The following is a 19,857-nucleotide window of genomic DNA, read 5'->3' as shown; positions in this document are numbered from 1 at the left end:
CATTTGGTCTTACTCGTCCTGCCCCTCTCCGACTACGACTGTCCTCTTGTGAGAACCTCCACCTCACTATGCCCTGCAACATAAAGAATGAGAAATGGAAGAAAGCAACCACTCATTTACCTTACTGTACCAGGTCAAAGACCTTTCCAAGAGAAAATATGGATTGTGTTATAATAAACCAACACATTGAAGGATGCATTACGGCCTTGGAGAGGTTACTTCACTCGCTTGGACCTTAACCTTCCCAAATTTGGAACAAACGTTTCCAAGAATTGTGGAACTTTCAACGCTTGAGACAGATGGGCATTTTATCAGAGACAATAAATGCAAAATGAGTCAAAAAACTGCTGTAAAACCTTTATTGAAACCATCATCAAAAACAGCAAAAATAGGTTTTTGCAAAACAACAATCAAGAGGTAATAAAAGTATTTTGAACCAGCTTCAACCCGTTGTAGTATTGACTCCATTTTGGTACAGCAGAAATAAAGTGAATTGGTGATAATTACTTTGAGTTGTTAGGTTTCAGAAGCAGTGTCACACAACAGGAATTTCCCCAGTTAAAAATGATTATCGTTAAGTATTTAAACAAAAATTCACTGTCCATGTCAAAGTTGTGCAGCCTCCTCTCCTTGACCACAAATAAGACTTTCCACAGTTGGTGACATTGAATCACATTGTAATGGGTCACCTTGTGTCCACTGACTGTAGGTGCCAAGAGGGGTTTCAACAAGCTGAACCTGATAAAAGACTCGAATAAGGACCGAACCTCAGGCATAAAATTTGAACACGTTGTTGAAGATTACAATTAAAGATTCCCAGATAAAAACGAGAAGGGCACTCGGTAAAGTGGATACCTCCACCCATGGAAGGCCTAATCCAGGAGAACATATTCGGCCGAATACATTTTTTAAATATAATGCGAGATATCATTTTTGGCGCCATCTCTGAATGCTGAAGAATCACTTTTAAAATTAAAAAAAAATTGAAACCGCATTTGGATCTTCACCAATTCAATTAATTTCGTCCTTGCCAAACAACCTGTCCACCAGATTTCGTCTGAATCCATCTACACCTTTTTGAAATATCATGTATATATATATATATATATATATATATATATATATATATATATATATATATATATATATATATATATATATATACATACATACATACATACATACACACACACACACACACACACACACACACACACACACACACACACACACACACACACACACACACACACACTGCATCGAGCCGGAAAGGTAGGTGGCAAAGCAGTAGTCCGAAGTGTGAATCTACCGCTGCCGGGAGGGTAAATCCGGTTTGACCAGGCGTTCCGAGGGCGTGACTTCCCCGGTAGTTTAAATTGTGTAGCTACTTAGGTAAATTGGTTTTAGACAAACAGACCCTACGCTACGTGGTGGAGATATTGGCGTCCACGGTCGGTTCAGCGACCCGCCAGCTCACGGAATTATCCGGAGCGACGGCCCACACTTCCGGGGAGTCTGATGGGAGACGGCATAACCTCCCCCACCTCGCGATCATTCTCGCCACCGACCCCCTGGCCACAACAATATACACATACATACATATATATATATATATATATATATATATATATATATATATATATATATATATATATATATATATATATATATAGAGATAGATATATATATACACATACATACATAAAAACACATAGGTATATATATATGAAAACACATACAGATATATATATATATATATATATATATATATATATATATATATATATATATATATATATATACATATATATATATACATACATACATATACATATATCACATAGCCTGGTGTTGGTGCAGTGGTTAGGGCAGCCGCTTGGGATCCAAAAGGTCCTGAGTTCAAGCCCCGTTGGGCCACTGAATTAATACACCAGGGGGTTGACTCAGCCTGTCATCCTTCTGAGGTCGGCGAAATGAGTACCAGTGTACTGGGCCAGTGTATACCCCGGTTAAAATAGGTGTACCATATCCCTGTGTTGTAAGAGGCGACCAGGGTTGCGTCACGAAGGGCATCCGGCGTAAAACATGTGCCAAATCACTATGCGGATCATACAGATGATCCGCTGTGGCGACCCCGAACGGGAGCAGCCGAAAGAAGAAGAAATGTATATATGTATATATATATATATATATATATATATATATATATATATATATATATATATATATATATATATATATATATATATATATATACATATATATATATATATATACACATACATATATTTGGGTGGGTGTGTCAGGTTGGGTGTGTCACAAGTATGAATTGATTCGACCGAATCTGGATCCGATCATTTTTTTCATGATTCTTCACCATTGAGAGATTGGTGACAAAAACTATATATATATATGTATATATGTATATATATATATACGTATATATGTATATATATATATATATATATATATATATATATATATATATATGTATATATATGTATATATATATATATATATATATATATATATATATATATATACGTATATATATATATACGTATATATATATGTATATGTATATATATATATATATATATATATATATATATATATATATATATATATATATGTATATATATATATATATGTATATGTATATGTATATATATATATATATATATATATATATATATATGTATATGTATATATATATATATATGTATATATATATATATATATGTATATATATATATATGTATATATATATATATATATATATATATATATATATATATATATATATATATATATATATATATATATATATATATATAGTCATGCGCCGCATTGCGACGTTTCGATCAACGACGAACCGCATATATGACGGTGGTCCCATAAGATTATAATTGAGCTGAAAAATTCCTATTGCCTCGTGATGTCGTAGCCGTCGTAGCGCTGCCAGTCGTATAAAAGTACAGTTTAGCACATACAATTATGTGCAGTACATAATGCTTGGTAATGATAATAAAGAACTATGTTACTGGTTCATGTACTTTATTGAACTGTACTTTTTATCGTTATTTTCGAGAGTACTCTTTCTTCTTATTAAAAAAAAAAAGTTTACTGTAGAACAGTATGCCGTGTTACGCAGCAGCCTCATACATCTCGTGTTTACCGCGTCTCTTGATTGCATCATTTTTCCGTGTGCTTGATTTAATCTCATGTTGTTTTGTTCATCCTGGCCCCGAAGCACACAAAATCCACTGCTGATGTTGCCAGTAAGAGGCCACGTCGAGTGATTGACCTGGAAACGAAATTAAAAGTAATTAAGGACTACGAAGGTGGAAAATCAGTGATGGTTATTGCTCGCCAGTCAGCTATGTCCCATTCCACCATAGCTACGATCTTGAAGAACATGAACAAAGTGACGGAAGCTGTTAAAGGATCTGCTTCATTGAAAGCAACGAGACTAACAAAAATTCGAGAAGGGTCTATATCAAATATGGAGAAACTTCTCATGACCTGGATTGAAGACCAGACACAGAAGCGTATCCCTCTTAGCACCATGACGATCACGGCCAAAGCAAAAAGTTTGTTTGCGATGTTGAAAGAAAAGGCTGGACCCAATTATGATGTTGAATTTACTGCTAGCTCTGGGTGGTTTAAACGATTCAAGAATCATTATTCATTACATAATGTGAAAGTGAGTGGTGAGTCTGCGAGTGCTGATGTGAAGGCAGCTGAAGAATTTTTGGAAACTCTAGATAAGCTGATTGTGGAGGAAAATTACTTGCCAGAGCAAATCTTCAATATGGATGAAACCTCCCTATTCTGGAAGTGGAAGTGGAAGCTCCATTCATGGTAAGTGCCCTATATCGGTGTACCATTTTTTTTATCTTTTCCATATTTTTACTGTACCGTTTCTATGTTTAGATATGTTTAGATGCACAAATACTTACCATTGTGTTACAATTGCCTCCAATATTCAGTGCAGTAACATGCTGTACAGGTTTGTAGCCTAGGAGCAATAGGCTATACCATATAGCCATGTGTGTGTACTAGGCTATCCCATCTAGGATTATGTAAGTACAGTACACTCTATGATGTTCGCACAATGACGAAATGGCTTCACGACGCATTTCTCAGAACGTATCCCATCGTTAAGCGGAGCATGACTGTGTATTTATATATACTAGTACGTGCCTGTACGTGCGTGGCCGTACGTGGAAAAAAAAATTAAAAAAAAACTTTCAAACCGCGAGCCACAAACAAATACACAGGCCGTTCCTTCACTCTCACGTGGCTGTACGTGTGTGCCCGTACGTGCGTGGCTGTACGTGCAAACCCCCCCAAAATAATAATAATAATAAATAAATAAAACTTCAAACCGCGAGCCACAAACAACTACACAGGCCGTTCCTTCGCTCTCGCGTGCCCATATGTGCAACCCCCCCCCCCAAAAAAAACTTTCAAACCGCGAGCCAGAAACACACACACAGGCCGTTCCTTCGCTCTCGTAAATGACGACTGGATTGGGCATTGTGTTTATCTATAAATGCGCATAAGAAATCGAGAAATTATTAGAATACATTAAGTCTTCACTATCTGGAAGTGGTGCGTGCCCGTACGGAATGTTCACATGCATTCCACGAGTTATCGCTTGCATTGAAGTAACAACTGCTGTGATACTTACACATACAGAGTTAATTAAAATCCAAATTAAAATCAAGTTTACCTCCCTGTCTTTGCTTGCCATGACATATATATATATATATATATATATATATATATATATATATATATATATATATATATATATATATATATATATATATATATATATATATATATATATATATATATATATATATATATATATATATATATATATATATATATCGTTTTTCTCCATCATCTCTCAATGGTGAAGAATCATGAAAAAAATGATCGGATCCAAATTCGGTCAAATCAATTCGTCCTTGTGACGCACCCAACCTGTCCACCAAGTTTGACCCGAATCTATCAGCAACTTTTTGAGATATCCTGCACCCAAACAAATTTGGATTTGATGAATGGAAAGTAAAACTCCACTTTGTGCACAATGTTTGGTGTATCAGGTCTTGCTTCTTGAAAAGCTTGTTGTTCCATCTCCTCTTGTGGGGCTGACATGTCTTCTGCCAGTCCATCAGTTGTGCACCTTCACCACAATGTGCTGAAGACATCTTTTATTTTAAAGTCTGAACTGTTGGAAAGTCGTACAATGTATATTCAAAATAATTGTACTCACATGTATTACAGTGCCTCATCTTCAGGAATTTCGTCTGGCACATTCCCAGGCCCAAAGCAACATCCATTTTCCATTTTTGACCAGTTGAACTTCTTCTGTTCAACTGTTTGTGGGTCCGTTCTCTCTGGTCTTCAGTTGCTTGTTGACTAACAGTAATTTCCTCTATTCTCACTTTGGATGGGCATTTGTGGGGTTTTTTGACCGGTGATCTTTTTCAGTGAAACTATCAGCTTTTGAAGATAGTTGTGACGTTTTTAGTTGCTCCTGGAAGCGTTGTCCTCTTTTGTGTATCCCCAATAATTCATGCGTGGATCGTCTCCACAGTGGATGAGCTCACTTCATTTAAACCCATTCTGTTCCTCTGCAGATTTGCTTGTGATAGTTTTGGCGTCAGGCGGTACCTCCAAGTTTTTCCTTCGGTGTGAAAACCTTTCTCATAGAGTCGTTGATATCCTTTCTCTTGTGTGAATTCTTTCATGTCTTTTCATTGATGAGGAATAACCAAAATCCTTGTTGCAAACAGAACACTTGTATGGCTTCTCTCCTGTATGTGTTCTTTGATGATCCTTCAGGTGAAGTGGTCGAACGAAGGCTTTAAAACACACAGGACACTTGTAGGGCTTCTCTCCTGTATGTGTTCTTTGATGAATTACTAATGTTGCTCTTTGAACAAATGTCTTTAGACACACAGAACACTCATGAGGTTTCTCTCCTGTGTGTATTTTTGAATGTCGATGCAAACGTGATGAAAAAACAAAATCCTTCTTGCAAACAGAACACTTGTAGGGCTTTTCTCCGCTGTGTATTTTTTTATGTTGATATAAATGTGAGGAATGACCAAAAAACTTGTTGCAAACAGAACATTTGTAGGGCTTCTCTCCAGTATGTATTCTTTGATGATTCTTCAAAGTTTTTACAAGGGTAAAGGCCTTAAGACAAACAGAACACTTGTTGCGCTTCTCTCCTGTATGAATTCTTTGATGTTCACGCAAATGCAATGGACGAGCAAAGGCAATCAGGCAGATGGAGCATTTGTATGGTTTCTCTCCTGTGTGTGTTTTTCTATGTCGATGCAAATGTGATGAAGAAACAAAATCCTTACTGCAAACAGAACACTTGTAGGGCTTTTCTTGATTGTGTAATTTTATATGTTGACATAAATATGAGGAAGAAGTAAAATCCTTATTGCAAACAGAACACTTAAAGGACTTTTCTCCACTGTGCACTTTTTTATGTTCACATAAATATGAGGAAGAAGCAAAATTCTTGCTGCAAACATGACACTTGTTTGGCTGTTCTCCAGTATGTGTTCTTTGATGAACCTTTAAGGGACGTAATCGAACAAAGGCTTTAAAACACACAGAACACTTGTAGGGCTTCTCCCCTGTATGTATTCTTTCATGTTCTCTTAATGTTGATTTCGCAGTGAATGCTTTATGACACATGGAACACTTGTAGGGCTTTTCTCCCGTGTGCATTTTGTGATGTCTTCTTAATGCTGCTCTTTTAGCAAATGCGTTGTGACAGGTAGAACACTTGTAGGGCTTCTCTTGCTTCTCTCCGGTGTGTATTCGTTGATGATCGTGTAAACTAGCCAATTGAGTAAAAGCCTTAGGACACATAGTGCACTTGTACGGCTTCTCTCCCGTGTGTATTTTGTTATGTCTTTTTAATGTCGTCCTCACAGCAAAGGTCTTAAGACATAGAGAGCATTTGTATGGCTTCTCTCCTGTGTGTATTTTACGATGATTGTGTAAACTAGCCAAATGAGTAAAAGCCTTAGGACATGCAGAGCACATATGTGGCTTCTCGCCTGTGTGTATTCTTTGATGAATATATAATTGTGCTGATTCACCAAAGCCTTTACAACACACACGACACTTGTAGGGCTTCTCTCCTGTGTGTATTTTTTGATGTCGTTTCAAAGATGATAACTCGGTAAATGATTTTTTACACACAGAACACACGTGTGGTCTCTTACTTCCTTGGATAGTCTTGAGGATCTCTGTGCAACTTTTACAACGGCGGATGGAAGACATGCTGCTCAACGTGTTAGTTTCTTGACAAACTGTTTGTGTCACATGGCGATTGAAAACTTCTGAGTTGAACAACTGGGAACAGTTGGAACAAGAAACCAGTTTCATTTGTTTCACTGGAAAGACAAATCACAAAAAAATATTCAAAATTCACCAAAACTTTAAAATGTTGCAGAACTGACAAATATATCATTCATGTGAGATTAAACATCTGCCATATTTTTGTCCTTCGCTCTATGGAGAAACTCCAGATCATTCCAAAAAATTCCAAGGATTCCAAAAACAAATGGCAGAATTTTTGATATTCCCAAATAGGTCTTTGAGTGACCGACTAAACACAAGCTACCTTAGCAGAAGTTATTCAATCATTCTGGCAACGGATGATGGTAAGGTATGATAAGCAGTCCTCATTTATATTTTGTAAGGTCTCCCTTTATCCTGTTCACAAATTAATTCCAGATACATAATCTCTGTGTGTGATAGTATGAAGGAAAGGCATTCGGCTGAAAGGAAAGAAGATGCAGGACTATATGAGAGAAGGTACAAGATCAAACTTACACCAACCTGGCCTGAGGGAGAACAGATTTTGTGTCTTTGCGAATGATTTTCAAATGTTTGACCTCTACAATATCCAGAAAAATGAGTACACCAGTCTACCAGAGAGAACAATACTCCACCATGCTATGAAAAGGTTTTGTTGGCAATGAGAAGTACTATACCTAGGTGCTGTACACTTGCACCTGTCTTCAAAGGCTCACCTGGAAATTGAGGCTCTCATGAACATGCCAGCAGCAATAGCGAGACCCATGGATTTCTCAAATACAGACCCTTTTTCAAAGGTTCATCATCAAAGCAAAAATCAGTTTTGGTTTTACTTTTCAAGAAGGTATGATGATCTTTTAGGACTTAGATGGATTAAAAGTCATGTTCCAGGTGTTGAAGCAATTTATTTGTTTATTGCATAAAAGGTCAAGGGCCGTTGAAGAGGGAGAACACAGAACGTATGAGGTTGCAACATAACAAAAGGAACAGTAGAGAAAGGGGGTAAAACACCAACAGCAGAGTTAAAAGACAAAATAGAGGAAGACTTGGACAAAGAAGGAACAAAGACTTAAAATGTCATCGCCCCTAATGTGTTCGTAATTTTGCTGTAAGGAGTTAATAGGCTAGCCCATATTTTTTTACGACAATGGTCACCAGTCTAGCAGTTGGCCATCTTTGATCAGATCGCAAAATAAAGTGAGAGGCACGTGTATGTCATCATGTGATGTACTTGTGCCAAGTTTGAACAAAATCGGACCATGCATTTCTGAGAAATGGTTGGGGACACATTTAAGTAACAAAATAGCCACCAGTCGGCCATCTTTGATCAGCTCATGAAAAAATACAAATCAAGTGCATACCTATGGAGACATGACAGATGTAAATAGACACCATGATTTTAGAATTATTTATTTATTTAACATTTGAAGAACATTTTATCCATTTTATGACACTCGTATTTGGTAGACTTGCCATTTGCAGTTTTCAACACTTTTACTCTTTCAGGCATTGAACTAACGAGTTCTGAATCTACAAAAATGTTAAGTTCAAAACAGGTAAAAAATATTTAAAATTTGAAATTATTTTTTAATTTCAACTTCACTACATCAATAATATACCCCAAAGGAACCTCCATGCCAAATATCAGCATCTTAGTACACATATTAAATGAATGGCAAGCTTCTAAATAACTTGCACCAAAAACTTTAACATTTTCACGCTGACGCTGACGCTGACACTGACACTGACGCTGATATCGCTATAGCTCTCTGTTCTTCGAACAGGCGAGCTAAAAACCACCATGTTTGACTGTTGGCTGCAATCCGTTCAAAGAGAACTCTTGACTGGGAAGTCTCCAGACCCATACGCATTGAACAAATTGGGACTCACCTGAAAAAAATGACAGTTTGCCAAAACTCCAAGGGTCTGTCGGCCATCTCGTCAGCCCACTTCTTTCTCCTTTGAATCTCCAAAGAAGAGGTTTTCTCTGAGCTGCTCTCCCATAGTAGCCCAGTTGATGAAGGTACGGCACAGCAGTTCTTGAGTTAACTTGGACCTCCTCTGCAACATCTGCTGCCTTGCAACGGGGAGTTTTCTCAATGATCTGCTTGACAGCTCGAAGACACCTTTCTAAGGGCCCAGGTCGAATGGAACAGGAAGCTGTGGATTCCTTGCCTTCGCTGGTGAATTGCACAATCACCCGATTGACTGTAGAAAGCGGAATGCCAAGGTTCTGAGCTATCTGACGCTGGCCGACTCCACCTTCCGATTGGCCAACAATTTGTCCTCTGCAAATCACAAAGGTCGTGTGCTCCCTGGTTTCGAGGCAGAGTAAATTGTCGTACAAGACCCAGGAACTCGTTTCTGAAAATAAATAGTTGATTATTAGCAGATATCACTGAGTAAAACTTGCTTTAAATATATGAAATGAAGAAATGTAAGGTGTCTGTTTACTTCTGTTATGTCTCTGGATAACACCATGTGTTGTCTTTCTTCCAAGTCTGAATAAAATCGGTCCATACGTATCCAAGATATGGGTACAAACGCACACAAGCACGGACACAAAATAGAGACCAAATCCATAAGCCCCCATTTCGGACTAAGTCCAATGGGGGCTAATAATGTGTGTGGCATGGAATGAGAGGTAGGGAGTGGATACACATGAGAACACATGGGGTGGACAAGATGAATACAAAGGCAAACACTCGGGAAGGAAAAATTGGAAAGTTGGAAGGAGGTGGGTTTGGGGGTGGGGTATAGGGTGAGGGGGGTGATTGGAGTAGAAAATATCATAGGTTTGGACGAGGGTGAATAGCTGTCTTGAAACAGCTGGTTTGGATGGGGGAAACTTTGATGGTGGTGAACAGCCATCTTGAAGACCTGGATGGAAGAATAAGAATGACGAGGATGTGGAAGTTGATTCCACAGTTGGGGAGGGGGGGGGGGGGAAATACAACCACTGGACCTACAGCTTATCTGGGCCCTAACCCAATGTTGTAACCAAAATTTGGTGGAATTTTGACTGGTGGGTCTGGTGAGGAAGATTTTTCAAGGAATTTGTCATTTTCAAATATATTTTTTTCCTGAATCCACCATTTTGACACACTTTTGGTTATGTGATCGTCATGACCTCCGCAATTTAACATCAAGACCCTGTCCTAATGCTGTAACCCAAATTTGGTAGGATTTTGATGGGTGGGTCTGGATAAGAAGTTTTTTTTAAAGGAATTAATGCGACATTCCCAAAAGTTGAACAAGTCAGCCATTTTGACACACTTCCGGTCACATGATCCACAACATAATTAACTTCCCTGCCTTACCATAATGTTGCAACCCAAATTTGTTCGCATTCTGACAGGTGGGTCGAGAGAAGAAGATTTTGGAAGGAATTTGCGCGACCGCCATTTTGACACACTTCCAGTCACATGATAAACATGGCCTCCGCAATTTAACATTAGGACCGTGTCCAAATGTTTTGACCTAAATTTGGTAGGATTCTGACTGGTGGGTCGAGAGAAGATAATGTTTGTTGGAATTTATGCGATTTTCACAAAACTTGACTGTCGGCCATTTTGACACTTCCAGTCACGTGATCAGTATGACCTCCACTAATTATCGAGACCCTATCCAAATGTTGTAACCGTAAATTGGTAGCATTCTCACTAGTGGGTCTGGGGAAGAAGATTTTTGAAGGAATTTACACAATTTTTCCCTAAAATTGACTAAGTTGGCCATTTTCACACTTACGATCAGGTGCTCGGAATGACTTCAGAAACTTAACATCCCAACCCTGGCCTAATGTTGTAACCAAAATTTGGTAACATTCAGACTGGTAGATGAGAAGAAGATTTTGGAAGGAATTTTTGACTGCCATTTTGACAAACTTGTGGTCATGTGATCGGAATGGCCTCCGCAATTTAACATCAGGACCCTATCAAAATGCTGTAACCCAAATTTAGTAACATTCTGACTGGTGGGTCTGGAGAAAAGGATTGTTGAGGAAATTTACCAAGTCAGCCATTTTGACCTACTTAAAGTCACGTGACCAGAATGAGCTTTGCAATTCCTGTTACCAGTCAGGAGTGGAACGTTGCTGCAAAATTTCAGCCAGACAGTCCCAGCGGTTTGGCCAGCGAAGTCGCAAAAGGAGACGGATGGACGGTGCACGATGACAACACCTTATTTGTAATGTAAATTCCAGATAAGCTAAAAAGAGGAACGAATGAGTGGAGGTGAGCAGCAATTGTGGATTTCAGAAGTTTCATCAGAAGGTGATTGATAGAGACCCGCATGCTCCCTCCAGAAACCAAGGAGAAGAGCGTCTGGGGAGACAAATCACAGAAAGATTAGGGGTACAAGACCAGAAAGGAGGTGGTAGAAGACAGATATACCACCAACCTGTCTGCAATGAGAAAGGGAGAGGCCCATAATCTGAGCCTCATCATGGGAGATTACAATAATCTTGACACCTTTCGTTTCCACAATGTCAAGCTGAAAAAGGTGAGGCAGGAAAGCCAGACCAGAGGGGAGTGCAGTTCTCCATCAGGCTGCAGATGAAGGCCTTGTAGGTGGATACTCGGAATTTGTATGACAGAGGATGCCCAGTCAGAGACTGGCTTAAAAAGCCGACTTAGAAAAGTGGTTTGCCGAGAAACTGTGGCTGACAATGAGACTTGTGAGTTTGAATGACTGAACTTCCTCAAGGGGATTGTAAAGAAAGTAGATAGGAGGGTTTGACATATGGTCCGACAGGAGAAAGAGAATGAGCGTGCATGTCTAACATTCGTCAGGTAGGTGTGAGAGGTACAAATCACTTCATTTATGCCATTAGCATGAGGATTTGTATTTAACACTTTTAAAATGGGAATATGAACGGTGGCCTGCACAGTTTGAACTTAATTAAAATCGCCGTTGGCAATGATTCAAAAACAACACAACGATCACTGGATTAGAGGGAATGGAGACACAATCCAATAAATTATTTGGATTTTCACTTCCAACCCAACAATAACTGATCTGAGATGTCAAAGAAAGCATCCAGACTTGCTCCATTCTGGTACGGGTCTTGAATGTACATATATTGTATCACGTGACGAGATAATAGTGATAAACTTGTCTTTCAAACTTGTCATTCCCATTAATCTCAATTGGTTTGTTATTTACAATGCAATTTCTACAGAATGAATTTGTGAAATAAAGATTTTCAAACTTTAGCTTCTTGTGTCCAATGAATCCTGACTAAAGTGCAGAAATGCTTCAAATGCAACCTGTTGAGCTAACATAAAAAACTAGCGATACCCGTGCACATGCACGGGATAGCAGTACAACAAGGCTGGTAGCAGACGACAGACCGTACACGGGGAATGACAAAAATACGCATTGTGCAAAATGCAAGTGGTACTATGGAACGCCAAGACTTCCCAAACATTGTCGGCATGTCCGCTAAGTGCCATAGCAATTTCATAGGGATCGTGTGACGGCGAGCCGAGTTTTTAGTGTGCAAGCTTGGTATTATAATTGAGATAATGTTGAGTTAAAAAGACCACTTGGGTGCACACGCTTCATCTGCAATTCTACAAGGTTTGGAAAGAAATAATTCCTTCGTAAAAATAACAAACAAAACAAATAAACAAGGCACGATGTTTTTTCTGCACAACTCGGCTTACCTTCTGGCACCTCATCAGCTTTGCTCGGCTCCGCAGTGGGAGAAACACACGGCTCCTGCTTTACATGCTCATTGCACAAAGCATACTGGGAGGTCTGAAGAGAGTTACTCTGGAAGGTTTCCATCTTCACCAGAGGAGCTTCATCTGCAAACCGTGTGCAGATAGTGCAACCTTTAGAACAGATAACTTTCCCGGTGGATGGATTGGACATGGTGGGGTAGTGCTCTGGCCTCCAGTCTCCCGAGGTGATGCCTTTAGACTTCTTCTCATGGGGGTATGTCAAGGATTGTTTTACAAATCTCTGTTGTTGATGAAATTGAAACACTTTGTGGAAGAATAACCAATTGCACTAACAGCTTGGTTGCAAAACTCACTTTACTCTACTTCTTTGCTTCAAGAGATATGTGTATACAACCATGGGCTTCTGTTGGTGTTTTTCAATAATCGAGTGGGTACTATTGTCATGGTGAAAAATGACAATTTTTTGGGAGGGAGAGTCACCCTTATCATTGAGAAAGGGCATCATTTTTGGTGAAAAATACTCTTTTCGTGTCTTTCCTCCCCCCCCTCCTCCACCTCCTTCGCCTCCACCCCCCCCTCCCTCAAACTCCCCTTCCCATCTCTAAAATCCTTAAATGCTTGCACAGTGGGAAACACAGCAGGTTCGAGATATAATGGAGCAAAGTGTTTGTATTCTGGAAGGAAATGCATTATCATTTAAGGTGAACTGTAATAGGAACGTTTTTGTTGCTGTAGATCAAACCTTTGATGAGTGAGGAGCAATCATCAACGAACTCGGACTCCACCTTCACCTTCACAATAAAATCTGAAAATAAAAATATCAAATTCAAACTCAACTTTAAAGAGAAAAATCTTCATTACAAGAGATATCCAGAAAATTTGTACTTTTTAATCCCCTCAAAAATGTCTTTTACAAACGACTTGGAAAAGTAAAGTGATTAATAGCTTGTGGTTACGTAAAGTAAAGGAAACAAACCCAACAATCTCTCTTGGTTAATCTTACAATAATAAATGTCAGTGTGTGTGAGTTCGTGTGTCTCCTCCACAACTCCAAAACCATGAAATCTAGCAGCCTAAAAATTTGCATGTGTACTCCAGGAACTCCAATGGAGTGTACGAGTGAAAAAAAAAATGGGTGTTTTGGTTAATTAAACACCCTTTTTGAAGATAATTCACGGCCTTATTTAATGATATCCTTCATCAAGTGAATTCTCGGCCACCTTGCTCTTGTTGAGGTCTCAAGGCACATCCTGAGTTAACTTGCTGGGTTTATTTCGCCACTTTTTTAAGCCTGCTCAACAATGCCTTGAGTTGGAACAAGCCACAACGATTTCTTCATGATAAAGTTTTCTTTGTTTTTCCACTTTCCTCACTCATATTATCAAATGCCTGTTGATCATAGCTATGAATCGCTGGAAACATTGCAATGCTTATAAACGCCTGGGGATGCCAGCATTCATGGCTATATTTGATTTCCGCACATGCCATAACATTGCGAATCTCTTAAACTGAGCTAAATTACAAAATTTAAGCTCCAGAAATGATCTTATAGCAGCAGCTCTGACTGCTAAAAAAAAAAAAGTGTTCATTTTTCCAATTCGGACATTGCTTGGACGTTTCCGGGTGCATGGGTTCATGATCGGTAATCGCTTGCCAAGCCAGCTGTTCCGTTAGCGTGCTTGCTTGATTGCTTAAGCTACTTGCAGAGCGCCCGACAGTCGATAGTGGTACAGTTCATGTCCCTATCGGAATATACAGTCGGCAGTTTCTACAAGGGAGAGGTACATGTGGGTAGATTTGGATTTGTAAAGGGACTCTCCACATATCTGTGCATGGGAATATGAACGGTGCATGCTTGGTTACGGGCGCCATGGCGGCAAAATTTCATCACCAGTCAGAATGCTACCAAATTTGAGTGACAATATTAGGCCAGGGTAATTGCGAAGGTCATGCCGATTACTTGACCGGAAGTGTGTCAAAATGGCTGAGTTCGTCAACTTTTGGGAAAATCGCATAAATTCCTTCAAAAATCTTCTTCTCCAGACCCACCAGTCAGAATGCTACCAAATTGGGGTTTCAACATTAGGCCAGGGCAAGGATGTTAAATTTCCAAAGTCAGGCCAATCACATGACCGGAAGCATGTCAAAATGGTGGTCACACAAATTCCTTCCAAAATCTTCTGATCCAGAATGCTACCAAACTTGGCTTACAACATTAGGCCAGGGCAGGGATGTTAAATTGCCGAAGTCATACTGATCACGTGACCAGAAGTGTGTCAAAATGGCAGTCGTGCAAATTCCTTCCAAAATCTTCTCCAGACCCACCAAATTTGGATTGCAACAGGCCATGGTGGAGATGTTAATTAAATTTGTGGTCATGCCGATCATGTGACCGGAAGTGGTAAAATGGCTGATAGAGTAAATGTTTGGGAAAATCATGTAAATTCCTTCAAAAATCTTCCTCTGCAAACCCACCAGTGAGAATGCTACCAAATTTGAGTTAAAACATTAGGGCAGGGCTCAAGTAAGCTACAGGTCCAGTGGTCCTAGGTCTTAATTCGTTCATTGAAATTCCTACAAAACACGGGTGAAAGCTACTTCAGGTTTTTGGGTTGTATACAGTACGAACTGCAGTCACACTGACTCCAATCACACTGACTTCAATCTGCTGATTACCGAAAAATTGCCTATATTATCCAAGCACAAATTTTGTGTTGTGTGTGCGTGTGTATGTCTCCTCCATAACTCCAAAACCATGAAACCAAACGGCCCCAAATTTTTCATGCATACAAAGGGAAAAATGAAAATTGGGTGTTTGGGTGAATTTAAACATCCCTTTTGAGGATAATTTATGGCGTATTCATCACGAAAAACCAAAATAAGCCGAACGAAGTTGGCGGTGCGCCATCTTGGTCAGCCATCTATCAGCTCACAAAAGTCTTGAGCTGCCTATTTTTTTTAAGCCTGCTCAACAATGCCTTCACTAGGAACAGGCCGCACCTATTTCTTTACGATGAAGTTTTATTATTTTTTTTTTCCACTTCCCTCACTCATATCATCGAACGCCTGATCATCCACTTGCTACGAATTACTGGATACATTGCAATGTCGATAAAAGCCAGCGATTGTGGCTTCATTTAATTTCTGCACATGCCATAACCTCTGGAATCGCTTCATCCCAACCAAATTTCAAATTTAAACTTCTTTATTGACCTCAGCAGTAGTTCCGACTGCTAAAAAAAAAATATTTTTAAGTGTTCATTTGTCCAATTCGGACATTGCTTGGGCATCTCCGGGTGCATGGTGTTTACATGACCAATCGGCGATCGCTAATCACTTGCCAAGACAGCCGTTCCTCATCAACTGTTTCGTTGGAGTACTTGCTTGAGTGGTTAAGCCACTTGGCGAGCGCTCTTCAAGCTACGATGGTGAAATGGCAGCTTGGTTACACCTGATGACATTTCCGGAGATGGGAATGGAAAATAAATAAGATTACATTGAGTAAAAAATGTTTTCAGTTGTTATACAAAGCAATGAAATGCCACATCATGGCAGGATAGCCGAAAAGGACACACGCTTGCTATTAGCTGTCTAGCTAAGGTTTGAATAATCGACCCAGATATAAACTGTCATCCCGGTTTCAAAGACAGGGTGATTATCAATGTATGTGCCATCCCTCGGATGGACTTTAAACTGGACGTCACATCTGCCGCAATCCTCTTTCTTGTGCCTGGTGTTGGCTTAATGGTTAGGGTGGCAGGCTTTGGATCCCAGGGTCCAGAGTTCAAATCCAGCTCAGCTGTTGAATTAATACCAGGTGGGGTTAACTCAGCCTGTCATCCTTCCGAGGTCGGCAAAATGAGTGCGAGCATACTGATATACTGTGTTGGAGTGGCGACCCATCCAGGATTGTGCCCAATAGCCAAGGAAACTGCGAAAGCAGCACCAACGCTCTGCACAGAGTATGGTCCCAATCTCCTCATCCTCATCCTTCTTTCTCGTATGTATATATTATATATATATATATATATATATATATATATATATATATATATATATATATATATATATATATATATATATATATATATATATATATATATATATTGTGACGTCCAAGGGACTTGAACAGTCCCGCCAACGTAGAATGAGCCGAAACGATGGAGGCGATTTATTTGTTTATAACCCAAACATGGCGGTTCTAATCGCTCTACCGCAAACGGGACGAGGAAGGTGGCACGAGTCACTTTTCACTGAGTTGATGATGTTTATTTGTTTTTCTAATTATTACCAGAAATAACAAGACTCGGCAAGAAGAGGGATCCGGGGCGATTCGACAGGATGGTGTGGGATCGGGCGTGGGGAAAAACACAGACAATTCCAATGAATATACAGTTCTCAATCCCTCTAAGGCGCCAAGCCAAGCACACACACACACACACACACACACACACACACACACACACACACACACACACACACACACACACACACACACACACACACACACACACACACACACACACACACACACACACACACACACACACACACACACACACACACACACACACACCGTAGCTATTTCTGGTGGTCAGGCTGGACCGTGGTGTGGACGCAACTGTCCCTGGATCGGCGCCGGACGAGCTGGCCTTGCTCTCGTCAGGGGGGCAGGAGAAACCGTGGTGCTGTTGACCTCCTGGTCTTGGCCCAAGTCCGCTCACAGCCGCCAGGGAACCAGCTCCGGCGCCAAGCCGCGAGCAGGAGAGGGAGGCAGGTCCGCCCGCCGCCCGACCCCGCACTCCGAGTCAGCAGAACCCCAGAGCCAACCAAAGCGAGGCACGAGGCTCGGCAAGGCTCCCAGACACGATCAAGAACACGATCAATTCAGCACAACAACCAGGACGCTCTCTGCCGCCACAGCTTCCACACCAAAAAACTCACGATCTTTTGGTTGTAATCTTCTTCTTCTTCCTTTTCGACCCCGAACAGAACCTTTTTATCCTTCTGTCCTCGTCACTTCAATCGAGCCGTTTATTGGCCCACCGCCATCGCCTTCCGCCAATCGTGATCACGGGGCGGAGCCATCCGCTGCACTGTCCTGTGACGTCACGGCCAGTCTTCAGAGAATACCAAAAGGGGTTTACGCAGACACACTTACCCTATCGCGTGTCCCTATCTAATTACGTGACAATTATCATCTCCCCCCTTGAAGAAATGAACATTTACTAGACAACTTATCACCACTGAATTGCTACTTATTACATTGAGATCCTGGTAAACTCGAACAGCATGGCATACCTAATTAAACATCCTAATTACCATTTGAATGCATACCCCCCCCCATCAAACGTAACAAAATATATCTCTATCTCTATCTCTATCTCTATCTCTATCTCTATATCTCTCTCTCTCTATCTCTCTCTCTCTCTCTCTCTCCCCCTCTCTCTCTCTCTCTCTCTCGCTCTCTCTCCCCTCGCTCTCGCTCTCTCTCTCCCTCGCTCTCGCTCTCTCTCTCCCTCGCTCTCGCTCTCTCTCTCTCCCCCGCTCTCTCTCTCTCCCCCGCTCTCTCTCTCTCCCCCGCTCTCTCTCTCTCCCCCCCGCTCTCTCTCCCCCCCCCCGCTCTCTCTCCCCCCCGCTCTCTCTCCCCCCGCTCTCTCTCCCCCCCGCTCTCTCTCCCCCCCGCTCTCTCTCCCCCCGCTCTCTCTCTCTCTCTCTCTCTCTCTCTCTCTCTCTCTCTCTCTCTCTCTCTCTCTCTCTCTCTCTCTCTCTCTCTCTCTCTCTCTCTCTCTCTCTCCCCTCTCTCTCTCTCTCTCTCGCTCTCTCTCTCTCTCTCCCTCGCTCTCTCTCTCTCTCTCTCCCCCTCGCTCTCTCTCTCTCTCTCCCCCTCGCTCTCTCTCTCCCCACGCTCTCTCTCTCTCCCCACGCTCTCTCTCCCCCCGCTCTCTCTCTCCCCAGCTCTCTCTCTCTCCCTCGCTCTCTCTCCCCCGCTCTCTCTCTCCCCTGCTCTCTCTCTCCCCCGCTCTCTCTCTCCCCCGCTCTCTCTCTCCCCCGCTCTCTCTCTCCCTCGCTCTCTCTCTCCCTCGCTCTCTCTCTCCCTCCCTCTCTCTCCCTCCCTCTCTCTCCCCTCCCTCTCTCCCCCTCCTCGCTCTCTCTCTCTCTCTCCCCTCCCTCGCTCTCTCTCTCTCTCTCTCCCCCTCCCTCTCTCTCTCTGTCCTCTCTCCCCCCTCCCTCTCTCTCCCCCTCCTCTCTCTCTCTCTCTCTCTCTCTCTCCCCTCTCTCTCTCTCTCTCTCTCCCTCTCTCTCTCTCTCTCCCTCGCTCTCTCTCTCTCTTTCTCCCTCGTTCTCGCTCTCTCTCCCTCGCTCTCTCTCCCTCGCTCTCTCTCTCCCTCGCTCTCTCTCTCTCCCTCGCTCTCTCTCTCTCCCTCGCTCTCTCTCTCCCTCGCTCTCTCTCTCCCTCGCTCTCTCTCTCCCTCGCTCTCTCTCTCCCTCGCTCTCTCTCTCCCTCGCTCTCTCTCTCCCCTCGCTCTCGCTCTCTCTCTCCCTCGCTCTCTCTCTCTCTCTCCCTCGCTCTCTCTCTCTCCCTCGCTCTCTCTCTCCCTCGCTCTCTCTCTCCCTCGCTCTCTCTCTCCCTCGCTCTCTCTCTCCCTCGCTCTCTCTCGCTCTCGCTCTCGCTCTCTCTCTCCCTCGCTCTCTCTCTCCCTCGCTCTCTCTCTCCCCCTCGCTCTCTCTCTCCCCCTCGCTCTCTCTCTCCCCCTCGCTCTCTCTCTCCCCCTCGCTCTCTCTTTCTCCCTCGCTCTCT

General features: G+C 41.6%; 1 protein-coding gene across 11 annotated transcripts in view; it reads right to left on the bottom strand.

Moving 5' to 3' along the window:
* Positions 1 to 4,906: 4,906 nt before the first annotated feature.
* Positions 4,907 to 19,857, bottom strand: part of LOC147009307 (uncharacterized) — a 72,435-nt gene continuing 57,484 nt past the window's right edge. For 4 of the 11 annotated variants that reach the window (XM_085861728.1, XM_085861733.1, XM_085861729.1 and 1 more), the window contains 4 exons: positions 13,798 to 13,860; positions 13,035 to 13,178; positions 9,259 to 9,732; positions 4,907 to 7,442 (listed from right to left, as the gene is read on the bottom strand). In XM_085861728.1, coding sequence (XP_085717854.1) covers positions 5,725 to 7,442; positions 9,259 to 9,732; positions 13,035 to 13,178; positions 13,798 to 13,860 — 2,399 coding nt within the window. In that variant the 3' untranslated portion in view covers positions 4,907 to 5,724. The remainder of the gene's footprint in view (positions 7,443 to 9,258; positions 9,733 to 13,034; positions 13,179 to 13,797; positions 13,861 to 19,857) is intronic. The other 7 variants (XM_085861736.1, XM_085861737.1, XM_085861734.1 and 4 more) reach the window with 6 other exon arrangements.

Source organism: Eptatretus burgeri, chromosome 17, assembly GCF_056783735.1.
Source record: "Eptatretus burgeri isolate ZD-2024b chromosome 17, Ebu_testis_v1, whole genome shotgun sequence".
Taxonomy (NCBI): domain Eukaryota; kingdom Metazoa; phylum Chordata; class Myxini; order Myxiniformes; family Myxinidae; genus Eptatretus; species Eptatretus burgeri.
The sequence above is the reverse complement of the archived record's forward strand: the minus strand, read 5'-3'. Positions and strand labels throughout refer to the sequence as shown.